Source organism: Bison bison, unplaced genomic scaffold (assembly GCF_000754665.1).
Source record: "Bison bison bison isolate TAMUID 2011002044 unplaced genomic scaffold, Bison_UMD1.0 scf7180017864289, whole genome shotgun sequence".
Classification (NCBI taxonomy): domain Eukaryota; kingdom Metazoa; phylum Chordata; class Mammalia; order Artiodactyla; family Bovidae; genus Bison; species Bison bison.
Window position 1 is genome coordinate 10,700,142 of NW_011494861.1, and position 13,659 is coordinate 10,713,800.

Here is a 13,659-nt window from a genome sequence, read left to right on the forward strand (position 1 = left end):
AGAGGAGCAGCAGGTCAGGCAGCATCCTGGAGGGACAGCCAACCCACCAGGAGCAAGTTCACGGGAAGCGTACACTGCCAGGGTCTAAAGTCTGCCCACAGATTATTTATTAACCACAGAGGGAAGAAGCAGACTCACCACGAGTGTGAGCGAAGCTGCCATCCCCGAGGGGAGGGGGGCTCCAAGCCTGCCACTGACACCAGCCAGGAGACACACCCAGCACGTGCCCACAGGACAGCTCCTCACCCTTCAGATGCTGCATCAGGCAGGACCGCAGGTGGGGAGATCTCAGCGGACAGGCTCAGGCAGAGATGCCAGATCGCAGGGCCCATCCTAGTGGGTCCTGGGCAGAAGCAAACTGCTGCGCGAGGGCTGAGTGGACGAGGAGCATGACGGCACTGCAGCCGGGGCCCCACGGTCACACACCAAGGACCACAGCGTTAGACACTCTCCCTCCAATGCAGCAGGACAATGGCAGTGAACCCTGGGGAATCTGCCTCAAAGCTTCACTGCAGAAAAGCTTCACTTGAAAACTACTTATAATAAAAAAGCCCCAGGGACTTCCCTGGTGATCCAGTGGGTAACACTCTGTGCTCCCAGTGCAGGGGACCCAGGTTCAATCCCTCATCAAGGATAGATCCCACACACCACAGCTAAAAGATCTTGCGTGCCCCAACAAAGAACCGGTGCAGCCAAGTACACAACAAATAAAAAATAAAAAGCCCTGAACCAAGGAGAGGCAGCAGATTCACCAACAGGTGGCTGGCTGCTCCTCTGTCCACAGGGGCGTGGAAGCCATCCGCAGGGGCGTGGAAGCCACCCCCTGGTGTAAGGACACAAGAACATGTGCCAAGGGACAGCAGTGCTCTGGGGACACCCAGCTTGGGCAGGGCAATGACATCTTGCAACATGTAAGCCACACTGAGTGGTTTTTCTAAATCGGACCCAAAAGCATCAGAAATGGAACAAGAGCAGCATGAAAAACCTCTCAAAATTCCAAATTTCCTGAACAGTAACAAACCCTAGTTTGAAAAACAGATCTCTGATTCTGTTCGACTCTCTGCAAGGGTGATGCATAATCCAGCATGTGAGGACCTGTAGCGAGAAGGAGCAGGTGGATGGGATCCCCACCCCTTGCCAACCCCTGGACCCTGGCTGCTGCCCCTGGGCTCCTCCCTCCTGAGGCTCTGCCCCAAGAGCAGGACGGGAACGAGCGAGCCTCCCTAAGAGGGTTCTTGACACACTGCCTTGTTTCTGCTTTCCGGAAATCCTCATCTTTCTGGGTAAGAACGGCTCTGGGATCAGTGCTGCTCCACTGAGACTGAGGCTGCCGATGAGGCGCTGACCACTGCTGGCCGTTTACCCAAGTCCCCATGTGAAGAGTTACCCCCAGTCTTCCCATCTTCCCATCTGAAAACCCGAACCACCTGCCCTGCTCAAACAGGATGCGGGTCCTCCGTCTGTCCAGGGGTCCACCTGGGGGCTGCACCTGACAGAGAAGGGACTCCCTCAGCCTGTCACCAAGCACCACACCGCAGTGGACACCTGGGTCCGCACACACACGCCTGGCTGCATACAGAGCCCAGGGGACCCAGGACAGGCGGCTCCCAGCATTCTAGCAGGACCCCACACCGGTTAAACGCACCAGCACCCGCCTCACCTGGGACCCAGCGTGGAAGTCAGCTGAGACTCTGCAAGCCCATCAGGGCAGCCAACATGGGCACACTGACCACACACTGCACAGGCCCCAGGCTGCCCAGAGCTGCTGTTGGCACAGGGAGCCTGGCCGCCCGGTACACTGTGTGCTCCGCTCAGAGCACCTGCTGGCGCCCGTCCGCTGGCCCGCTTGGCTGCAAGGAGGCCACTGTGCCAGCCTGCGTATGCCCACACGTGGGCCCGGCCGGGCTCCTGGGATGCTCCTGTCAAATGCCCCGGCTTAGGAAGACAGAGAGAGGGCCGGGCGCAGTGCTGGGCCTTTGTAATGACCAATGAGAGGAGGCACCCCACTCCCCCACCCACTTTACAGACGGGGACACCAGGGCCCCGGGAACTGCCAAAGCCTCTAATACAAGTGGCAAGTTGCCCGAGCCAGGATCCGGCCCCAGGAACCAAGTGGGTATATCTGGTTTCTTTAGGGAAAAAAAAAGCCAATGTTTTTGTTTTTGCCACACTACGTGTCTTGAAGCATCTTAGTTCACCTGACCAGGGATCAAACCCATGCCCTCGGCAGTGAAAAGGCTACATCCTATCCACTGGACCGCCAGGGAATTCCCAGCAATCAAGTTTAAGGATCCCTGCCCCTAACCATTAAGCAATGCTGCCTCTCTAGACTTCTAGGAACTTGGACTTCACCAGAAATACAAAAAATTATACTTGCTAACATCTGCACAGAGAAAATGGGGTAAGAAAGAGGTTAAAATTAGATCCAAAGACAGTGCTTTCTGCTCACTGTGGGCAGCAGGTGGGGCAGAGGGGGGCCCTCCCACCCCAAGCGGTTTCCAACTTCTCTTTCTTTCTTCAACCAGAGCACAAAGAGCCACCCTCACGAGGTCCCTGCAGGCCCTGCCCCGGTTCCCACCACCGGGCCTTCCTTTTGAATCCAACCAGTGGTGTCACCCCCACCCAGCAGGCAGACCTGGCAGTATTTGCAAAACAAAAATCGAGGACCCTCCTTTCAAGAGCTAAGCGGCAGGGCGCCCTCACACCCCAGACTCTCATCAATATTCAACAGCTAAGACAAAGTGGACAAAGAAGCAGAGGGCCACTTCTCCGGTCCCTAGCCTTCGGGTCCACTCCCACTCCCGCTCCCGCAAGAGGCCAAGATGGGGGCGTCTGGAAACCAAACATCTGGGTTGGTTCAGAGGCCACTCAACGGCTCAGGCAATGCAGCCCCGGGGCTGGGATATGGGCAGTGCGGGCACAGCCCACCCTGGCCAGGGCCACCAGTCAGGGCCCGGAGCAGCCTGGTCTGCCTGGTCAACCAGTGTCTCCCGGACCACCTGTCACTGTGGCCTCCTGAAACCAACGGAGACAAACGAGTGGAAATCATGGTTGGAAGCTGGGCTGGACCCAAAGCCTAGGAGAGGGGCACATGCACCAGTCATTCGGGAAACTGTGTCCAAGGCAGAGGGAGAACGCCAAGTGGCCGGTGGTCCTGGGCGTGGGCTCCTGGCTGTCCCGGAGCCAGAGGGAAAGTCCACATCCAGCCGGCAGGCTCTCCTGCCCAGAGCTGCCCTCAAGCTAACCAGAACACAGGTGGGTGTCCCCCTGCTCTGGGCCCAACACACAACCCCCGTGTGGTGACAAGATTAAAAGGCAGAGACTCCGGCCTCTGTGTGGGGAAAAGCATGAGACCACCGCTTCCTCTCTTAAGAACTTTCTCAAGAAACTGGGGCAGGACATAGACTCCAGAGAGGACAGTCTCATGTCAAGCTCACCAGCTAAACCTCAGAGGCCAATGTACTCACACAACCAACAAGCCCATGACAAGATGCTCAACACACAAATCAACAGCACAGCGAGACAGCCTCACGCCCCTCAGGACCAATACTGTCAAAACCCAGAAACCAGTGCTGGCGAGGACACAGGGAACCCGGGACACGGGGCACCACTGCTGAGGAAGCCAGTACAGGGTCTGCTCAAGGAGCAGACGCAGAGCCACCGTGTGACCCAGCAATTCCACCTGTGAGGACGTGCCCAGCAGAACTGAGAGCGGGGACCTGCCCCACGCACAGCAACCGAAACACAGAAGCAACCCAGGTGCCCGTCGTCAGATGACGGACAGACAGAATGTGGTCCATCCATACGAGAGAACAGGATCCAGCCCTGAACAGGGAGAAGGTCCCGACACTGGCACCTGCTCCAACGTGGACAGACCTCAGGACACGATGCGGAGAGAAACAAACCGGACGTAAGAGGAGACACCCTACATGATTCCACGTCTCTGAGGTCCCTGGAGGAGTCAGAGTCACAGAGACACAAAGCAGGAGGGTGGGGGCCAGGGGAGGGCGTGGCGGGGAAGAGGATAAAGTCCTGGAGATGATGGTGGGCACGGCTGCCCGACAGTGATAATGTGCCCGATGCCACTGAGCTGTGCACTTAGAAAAAGGAGGAGGATGGTTTTTATTGTAAGTGTCATTTTACCACAATAAACAACACACACACAAGGAAAATTATAGGAAAAAGAATACTAAAAATAATAAAATAGCCAACTCCTTTAGGAAAAAATGAACCAATGAGATACTCCCTTCAACAAGACTATTCTGAACAACAGTGACTAAGGCTGTGAGGATGGAGGAAGGTAGGCAGGTACCTGATGCTGTTAAAAGGGAGAATCTTGGCAACAAAATCAAGAATCCATGAAGACGACCTGCCTCTCTGGGTCAGAGTCTCCCAAGGGAATACCCAGAGAAGTACAGGCACCCTGTGTGTGAGCAACCAAATGGGACAAACGGAAGCGCGACCAACAAGGCTGGGAGCTCGCTCTGAGCCGCCAAGTCTTCTATGAGAGCCTCAGCTCAAGTCCCAGGCATCAGAGGAGATGTGCCTGCAGCGACCACTGACCTGAGGCCCCTCAGGACACAGGCCCCACCCTCCCTGCAGAAAACAATTGAGCGTGACCTCTGACCCAGACACACATGCACATGCCTGCAGCAAGGACGCACCACAGTCCCATCCATGGGTGCCCGCACTGGAGGCCCGACGCCCATCACACAAGAGCAGGGACCAGCCCCAGCTACGAGGTGGGGGTGAGGGCCACAGCCGCGCTGGACGCAGGTCAACACAGGGCGCTCAGGATGCTGGAGTAGGGGGGCTGGAAGCTGGCAGCAGGTGTACACGGCCTTCCACATGGCTGCACTGAGGCTCCTGGGAGGAGTCCACATTAAGACACTCTCTGAAGCCTCTTGCATAATAACAAAAACACAGCCTGGCCCTGGATGTGAAAGACATACCAGGACCCTCAACACCACAGACTGCTCACCAAAGTGCTCCATGGCTGCCCACAGGCACAGCCGTGCACAAGACACACGTGTGCACAGGGGCATGGATGAGGGAGGCCGGCAGAGCCACGTCTGAGATGCGGGATCTGAACACAGGCTGGGGACCCGCAGGCATTCCGACACTGTTGTCAACTTTGCCAGGCACGCTAACAGCCCCAAGGTAATGATTTTCCACGATTCCGTATCTGTGAGACGGATACTGAAACACTCACGTGTGAAATGATGCCTGGGGTCTGCTTTAGCGAGAAGATTGGGGGAGATGAGTGAGATGAAAGCAGTGTAACACCAAGAATGTGTCTGTGAGCCCCTTCCCCACTCGCGGGCGCCTGAATCTGCCCTCACACCACCACCCGCTGTAAGTCCACACACATGCTGGCCCAGTGGGTGGTGGGTGCTCACCGCTGGGCAGGAACCTGCCCTGGGATCACCGTTTGGGCTCACTCTGCTCACCCCTCAAAACTTAACCAAGCAAAGGCAGAGGCCCAGGTGGCTCTCCCTCGAGCCCCTCAAAAGGCTTGCACCCCATCCCTCCCCCACTCACAGCCGCCTGCTCTGCAGGGTCCCGGCCAGAGCCTCTGTCACATGGACTCCTGAGAGAAATCGCAAGGCGGTTCAAGAGAACATTTAAATCCTAACTGCGTATGTGAAACACCCGGAGCTCAGATAATAAAACCTGGAAGGGACACTAAAAACCACAGAAGACCTGGATGACTTGAGACCACCTCAACGACAGCAACAGGAAAATTAAAGCAGATCCTCCCCAGAGGGGAGAAGAGTCCAACACGAATCCGAATCCAACAAACAGAGCACATGTCTCCTCTCCCGCAGTAGAAACTGGACACCAGGCTGGGTGGGCCGCATCGTCAGAACTGGGTTGGGGGGCGGGGGGATGTGCACGGCAGCAGGAGGGGGGCCTCCTTCCTGGAAGTGGGGAAGGAGCAAGATTGGGAATTTAGGAATTCCGGGTCTGCTGGGCAAGGGCTGTAGCCTTGGTCCTCTGCGCTCCTGCCTGTCGGTACACTGCCGGGCTCCAGCTCCACTGCAGGCAGCCAGACCCCAGCTGGGAGGAGGGTCCCCGGGTCCACTACCCAGGAGCCCAGGACCCTTCGGCCACCCACACCCGGGCCACTCAGAACCCAGTTTAACTATTGGAGCCGCATGGAGCCAGCCCAGGGCCTACCCTGTTTTCACAGTTTAAGGAGCTTTGTAAATGCAGACAAGACCCACTAGGGTCAGGCAAGCTGGGCGACACTTATTACATACAAGGATGTTAAAAAAAAATCACAGTTTTGATAGTTCTGCAAAAAAAAACTTAGCAAATTTACAACAAAACTGTCAAGTAATTAAGGCTAGGCACTTCACACATGAACTTAAACTGCTAATTAAAATCCCCTCGCTTAATTGACTACATTTGCATATCATTCAACATGGGAGTATAATTTTTTTAATGGTTTGGGCAACGTGGTTCTAACACCAGGAAGTGGGAGGCGGCAGGTGGGGGGAGCCAGCAGCCTCTGCACGGCCAGCCCTCCCTGGACGTGCAGAGGCTGCACCCCAGGGACTACGCCAGGCCTGGGGTCCCCACCCCATGTGGAGGTAGAGGCAAGGCCAGCAGAGACTCCCCGCTGCCTTGACCTGGAGGTGGGGCTGGGCAGGAGCTTCCAGAACCACCTGTGGACACATGCACCTGCCCTCCTCCCAGGGCGGCACCGCGGCCCCCGCCCCACGCCCCACCTCCTCCAGGGACTCAGAGAACACCTGAGACACACTGGCCCCACTGGGGGCGACAGTCAGACCCAGACAACCACGGCAGCTGGGCTGGGAGGCACAGGAGAGGCCAGCCAGGCCCCACGGCTCTCTGTGAAGACTCTGCAGCTCTCTGTCCATGGCCGGACCCGTGGGTCCCTGCAAGAGAAGCCCCAGCCCCACGCAAGGCAAGGGGGTCCCCAGGACCAAGGGCCCCTCTTGTTCCAGCAGTTGAAAGGCAGCAAGAGGAGACCATCAGGCCAACAGGACGCATCCACAGGGGCGGGTGGGCGGAACCATGACAGCCATGAGAGAACCACCAGCACCACTGGAGACCACAGTGACCCCAGTCAGCGAGCAGGTCAGGCTCTGAAGGCAGCTCACGCAGACCGGAGGACTGCAGCATAGCGTGTGGATGCCGCACCCACCCACCAGGCCTGAACCACAAACCAGAACCATGGGGTCACGAGAGAGCCAAGGTGACAGACGTGCACAGAGAAAGCTGGCCACACACAGGCCCAGTCACAGCCCCCACCCCCCTCCAGCCCAGCAGGGCCGCCAGGCTCCCCAGGGCTCAGGGCCCTCTTGGCTGTCACTGGCAAGCGCCACGGATAGAGGGGCTCTGGTACTGGGGGTTGCGTACTGCACACAAACCTGGACCCTCAGCCCTCCTGGAACGCTATGTGGCCCAGGAGATACATGAGGTGAGAGTGGGGTGCAGAGAAGGCCCAGGTTCCAGCCAGGTCCTCAGACACCAATCACACCGCTGGGCTCCTGTGAGGACGTGGCCAACAGCTCCTGGGGCAGAGGGAGGTGGGTGCAGGTACATGGGGCCACCAGTGGGTGACCCCCAACATGCAGGTGACCCCCACCTGCAGTCCCGAAGCCCAGCCCTGTTCCTCACTGCCGGCCCTGTCCCAGGGGTTCAGACCCTCCCCATCACATGATGGTCACCTCCACTCAGCAACACCCCTCACAGGCGCTCAGGGGTTGAGTGAGGTCTCACGGGTGCCTGGGGCCCTCAGACCCCCTCCGCTCCAACCACCCACAGTCCTGCCAGCCCTCAGGCCCAGTGGCTCCAGCTTCCTTCCCCCACAGCCAAAGCCCCCTCACCACCCGTCACCACATCTTCTGTGACAGGCAGCATGGTAGCCCCTGAGAAGCCTGTTTTCAACAAGAGACATTCCTTTCAGAGTAACCAACCAACATCCAAGCGGAAGCCACGTCAGGGCCTGTCCAGGTGGAGCCGTCTCTGAACCCCAAGCAGCCCTGAGCTGGGGCCCCACAGGACGGCTCCATGCACTCCAGGGAAAGCGCCAGCTCCTTCCTTTTCTAGCCAGCAAGCGCCAAGCTGCCAATAAACCTTGACATTAGTGATTTCATGTCTCCATGAGTCATTCGACAAGTATTTATTCCGGGCCCGGAACTGGGGGCCCACACGAAGCCAACAACACAACCACAAACACACAAGCCCCAGGTCGGCCGCAAAAAGGTCTCCCCGGAGAGCCCAGACCGCGGGGCAGGCCCGACCGCTGCGGGCTGCGCGGCCACAGAGCCACGCCGAGACTTCCTGAATTATTATCTGTAGCTGCAAAATCAAGAAGTCGCAGCGTTCTTCGAGTCTTTCTAAGTGAAAAACGTAAAATCAGAGGAGACTCAAACGCTGTAAACCCTATAGCACCCCGGCTGCTCCCGGGCCACCAGAGAAGCCGGCCCTGCATGCACAGAGCTGGGTCACAGCACGGGCTCCTCCGGCCGTCCTGGGACCCTGCAGGGCCCAAGCCACACCAGTCAACTGTGGACACACAGCCTGAGTCCCCACCCGCCCCACTCCACTCACATGAACACAGAGACCAGTCACAGCTCTAATCCGACACCAACAGGAACCCGCCTCAAACCCCACGGTGACAGCTTCACACTCCCAGAAGTGACTTCTCATCCCTTCTTGGGGCTCTGACAGGCCCCTGTTAATCCACGGACACGTGTGGCCAGGAGCTCCCACCTGTGACCTCGGGGCCCAACCTCCCCCAAACATGCCCCATCCCCATGTGATGGGCATCCAGAGGGAAGGAAAGAAGGAAGCAAGCAGGGCCCTGGGAAGAGTGGAGGCTTCTCCCTCTCCCGCAGCTCTCACAGATCTTAAGGAAATAATTCAGCCTCTGTATTTTGACTCAAAACAAAGAAACTTTTTAAAAACATTTCAGTTGAAACTTGCATAATTCTTCCAGTGGAGAAATCCTCCCCAACTTTCGCAATCCTTAGAAAGAGACACATTATTGCTGCTTGTGTAACAGTCTCTGGGCCACAGAGAGTCCGGCCGGCGGCCACCGACACCTCCCGCCAGACGGCCAGGGTGCAGGGCCCGGAAGCACCGCCTCCCCCAGGCCCTCCCGGCGCCCGGCGGTCACCTCCCCAGACTTCCTCGTGGGCCTCGCTTGGCATCTCAGACAGACAGTACTCAGACGGGCTGTGAGCAAGGTTGGGAGCCAACGGCTCTACTCTCAAAGCCCTGCATTGGTCGAGGGTCCCCAGACGGGCAGCAGGGACAGAAGCAAGGGCCACTCAGGGACCTTGCTGCCCCCGGCAAGCCGACAGCCCCGCCCAGTTCCAAAGAGAAGTGCTGGAAACCAGCAGGATGGCTGAAGACGGGCTGATGGGCAGACGGCCCCGACCTGGAGGACCACTTCAACACAGCCCTGCTCACCACACGCAGACAAGGGCACTCGGCCGGCCCCCCACACCCTCCCTCTCTCACACTCGGCTGCCCAGAGGCTGCTGTTTCCCGTTTGATGAGTCCCGGGCCTTGCTTTGGGGCCTTCACCAAGGACCAGCCCAACTTGCTGATTCCATCCTCCTACATGCGGGGCTGGGCCCATCCAGGAGCCTGGCTGCAGAGCATCACCCAACAGCACCCCACCTTCTCGGCAAAGCGTCAGGAGCCAGGAAATCACAATGGTGCCCACAAAAACCTCGAGCAAAGCCAGTGGACGAAGGGACACCCAAGCCTCTACACCTGTGCCCAGACTAAGGGCATCTGTAAGCCTAGCCCCACGATAAAGAGGAGGTGCTAAGAGAGGCAGGCTGGCCAGAGTCCCTTCCAGCCCGATGGACGTTCTTGACACCATCTCTCCCACGGCCACTTGAGCTTGACCATACAACACGTGCCCACTTAGTGGAATCCCTATGGCCTATCTCCCTCACCAAAGCCTCAGCTGCTGCCCAGCAGGGACTGTCAGAGTCCACGCTCCTCCACACTGATGGCCTGGCCATCCCCAGGTGATGGGGGAAACTGCTCCACTGCTGGGAGTTCACACAGACTCCACTCTGGACACTCACACAGCACGGGGACCCTCAGTCCATGAGCCCCTGCCAGGCAGGCAATTCTGTGGAAACACTCCTGCAGGGACTCAGCACTGAAGGAAGAAGCCCCATGAGCAAACAGCATCCCTGGTCTCCAGCCTGGGAAGCAGGACCTTCGGAAGGCAAGCAGTTCCCAACGGCCTGTTTCTCGATCATGCAGGGGCCCGCCCAGTTCCAGCCCCAAGGGGGGCAGTGCAACCCCGCCACCCACCTGGCCCACGAGCAGCCATCCCTCAAAACGAGGGACACATACCAACGCCCCCTCCGTGACTGACAGATCTAGCTTAGTCCAAGGGCCATCAGATGAGGGATGGAGTCGATCAAACAGAAGACAAGGGAGGGGGCATGGGGAGGCTGAGACTCCCACCTCACTGCTACACGGTCCGGCAGCGAAAAGACATATCCTTGCCCACCTACAACATTCGTCACCCAAACACACCCCCAAGACACCGCCAACAACTGCTATGCATACTGTCCCCGTCTCAACACGCAGAAACTGAGGTGCATGCTTGCTCAGTCAGGCAGCCAGGGAGGGACAGAGCCAGGACACAGGAGCAGCCCCGAGGAGCTCACAGTCAGACCCGCCCAGCGCAGGGCACCAGGGTCCCGCAGCCCTGACAGTGGCTAGATGGCCGGAGGCACGTCCTGAGGCCCCCATGGTGTGAGGGGCATCACTGAGGAGCACCCCCCGGGCCAGCATGCGCAGACACACCACCTTCAAGGGTTTCCAGGCTCAGGCTGGAGCCCCATCCCCATGCTGGAGTGACCACAGGAACCGCCACCCTGCTGTGCTCAGGCTGTAGGCACAGCAGGGCAGGTGAAGGCAACTGGGCCCCAGGACCCCAGGAGGCCCCCGTGCGGCCCCCTCAGTGCTGGCGGCAAGAGAGCCAGGTGACCCCCGCAGCCCTCAGTGCCTAGGACAAACATCAGCTCACTTCATCTCACAGGAACCTGAGGCCCCCACAGAGAGCAGTTCCAGCCCGTTCTCTGTTGCTTTTTGTCCTAGGCCTCAGGAGATCAAAAATATTAAAATGAACTACAGAAAGAAGTGGAGAAATCAAAATGTATCCCATGAATAATCTGTCAGGAGTGGGTGGAGCAAATAGAGGCCCACAGCCTGGGGAGGGGGTCTTCCCTGCAGCTTTTTCCCCTGAACTCCCCATGAGCTCCCCACCCTGAGGCCGAAATCCCCTTCCCACTCTTGGGGTTGGGTGTCCCTGGCGCACAGACAGGCTGTGCTGGGGAGACCTGTAAAGGACCACACAGCTCAGGACTCCCGAGTGCACGGTCACAGAGCCAAAGCCATGGGCAGAGGCCAGAGAACAGGACAACTGAGCTGGGGGTGACAGGAGAGCACAGGAACCAGCACGGACAGTGGCACAGCCGAGGCCTGGATGGGGGCACATGGGATCACCGGCCCAGACTCCACTGTGACAACACGTGGTACTGACACACAGCCTGGAAACCCCAACCTCTCAGGATGATCACATCACCATCAGCATCCCTGAACCAACGAGAGCTCTAAGCACCACTGGCAGGGCACAAGAGGAAAGGGTGGCGCCGACCGTCTGGGGAATCACCAAACACCAAAGCTCGCTCTGGCCCCTTTTCTGAGGCCGCGGCTCAGGGGGCCGTCTTGCCCACTTGCCTGGCAGTGCCTGGGCCCATAAGCTGAGGCCAGGCCTTCCCTGAGCCTACGGACACTCATGTTCAGAACAGCAGGGCCTTCTGCAAGGGAGCCAAGGCCCCGGCCTGCAGCTGCCACAGCCGACCCCAGGAAGACAACCACAAACACACATGACCCAGATTCGGACACAAACACAGACACACCCTGCAGACAAGACCGTCTCCTCTCCACCCTGCATTAAGTGACCTGCCACAGCCTTTCAACCACAGGCTTATCCAGGCGGCCAGAACCCACCACAATCCTGCACACAGGGTGCCCTTGGGCCACGATGGCTGTCGAGGGGGTAGGCACCCCAAACAGAGAAGCCCCCAGTTCACTGAGAACACCCCTCATGCCACACACGGCCAGCTCCCAGTCTGAAACGAGAGGCCCGATCAGCCTGCTGGGACCTGCCACCAGCACCCTCCCCCACCCACAATGCCCACTCAGACCGTCCCTCCTGCCCAATCCCAGCCCTGGTCTGCAGACAGCTGCCACCTGGGCGCCAGAGGAGCCGAAGGCAGGAACACCAGCACATCCACAAGCACACACGGGCCTCCCGAGCGCAGGCGACAGGCCTGGCTTCCCCTCCCCTCCTCCGCTCCCGGAGACTCTGACACTCCGCTGGAGGGGCGCCCAGAGAAAACCGGGCGGGAACATCTATTCACAGATTCGGAAAAAAAAGTTTGATGCAATAGCTGAATTAATTAGGCCTCCCAAGAATAGCAGAGCCAATGCAGCATTCTGTGTGTGCAATTTAATAAGCCTGGATACTCAAAAGAAAAGTTACAAATACTTGGGGAGGGGGGAGGTGCCATGCAAAGCTGGTGTGGACCCCAGTGAGAGGCCAGGAGCTGCCAGGCTGGATCACACGGATCCACCGTCTGGCGAACAAACAGACCCCAGGCCAAAGGCCTTCCCCACCGCCCTTTGCCTCTCAGAGGAAAGGACAGAAGAAAACGTGCACATCCAAAACAAACCGCAGGCCAGCGGCTCCCCTGACACTCAGAGCCTCAGGCGTCCGCTGACCAGTTCCCGATCCCGGTGCCAAGCGGCCCTCGCCCCCACACAGGGGACTCTGAGACTCACTCTCTGGCAGGCCAGGCACACACACAAAGCTGGAGTCGCCGAGTCTCGGCCCCCGGCCACCACGGCCCAGACACCTGGCTTCGCTTTGGAGTCTGTCTCCCAAGACTTCAAGGCACAAACAGGCCCTGCCCAGCCAAGTTCCGCCTGCTGGGGACACGGGCAGGCTCCCCTCTGTGTGCCAGCCCGGGAGTGGGAAGGCCAGGGCGGTTCCCTGCCCCCCACTCAGCCTGGACACCCCCCTGGTCCCCAGGAAGGCCTGGGCTGAAGGCTCCAGAGTGGATCCGGTCAGGATCAAACTTCCTGGGACTAAGGGCAAAAGAGGCCTGCCCCTCCCGACCCAGCTGGGCAACAGCTTGGGCCTCAGGAGGGCTTCACCCCCCAAGCTTGCCCCCCAGGCTCCCAACCAGGCAAGGAGCTAGTCCTAGAAGTCAGACCAAAGGACCTTCCTCCTGATACGGAGCAGTCTATGGGGACGCCAACACCACCCCCAAGTTTCCACAAAACAAAACCTAGCCCTGAAACGTGTGGGAGAGGCTGAGCCCCCGACCCAGGAGGGCACCCCGCCCTCTCCAGGCCCCGCTCCCATTCCCCAGGCACGGCTGCCACGGGACACTCACCCGGGGCACCCGCCGCTTGTACTTGTTGCCATAGTCAAACTTCTCCTTGACGTCGTCCAGACAGCGGCCGAGACGCGCCTGCTCCTCCTTGCCCGTGTAGTCCTGACTGAGCAGGATGTAGGCCCGCCAGTTGGCCGAGTCGAAGCCCCAGTGGCAGGTCCGGTTTTCCAGGGCCTTGTGC

At 58.9% G+C, this 13,659-nt stretch overlaps 1 protein-coding gene across 1 annotated transcript in view; it reads right to left on the minus strand.

Moving 5' to 3' along the window:
* Positions 1-13,659, minus strand: part of SKI (SKI proto-oncogene) — a 56,438-nt gene that overhangs the window by 38,307 nt on the left and 4,472 nt on the right. Inside the window, 1 exon segment of the mRNA XM_010850215.1 lies at positions 13,479-13,652. Coding sequence (XP_010848517.1) covers positions 13,479-13,652 — 174 coding nt within the window.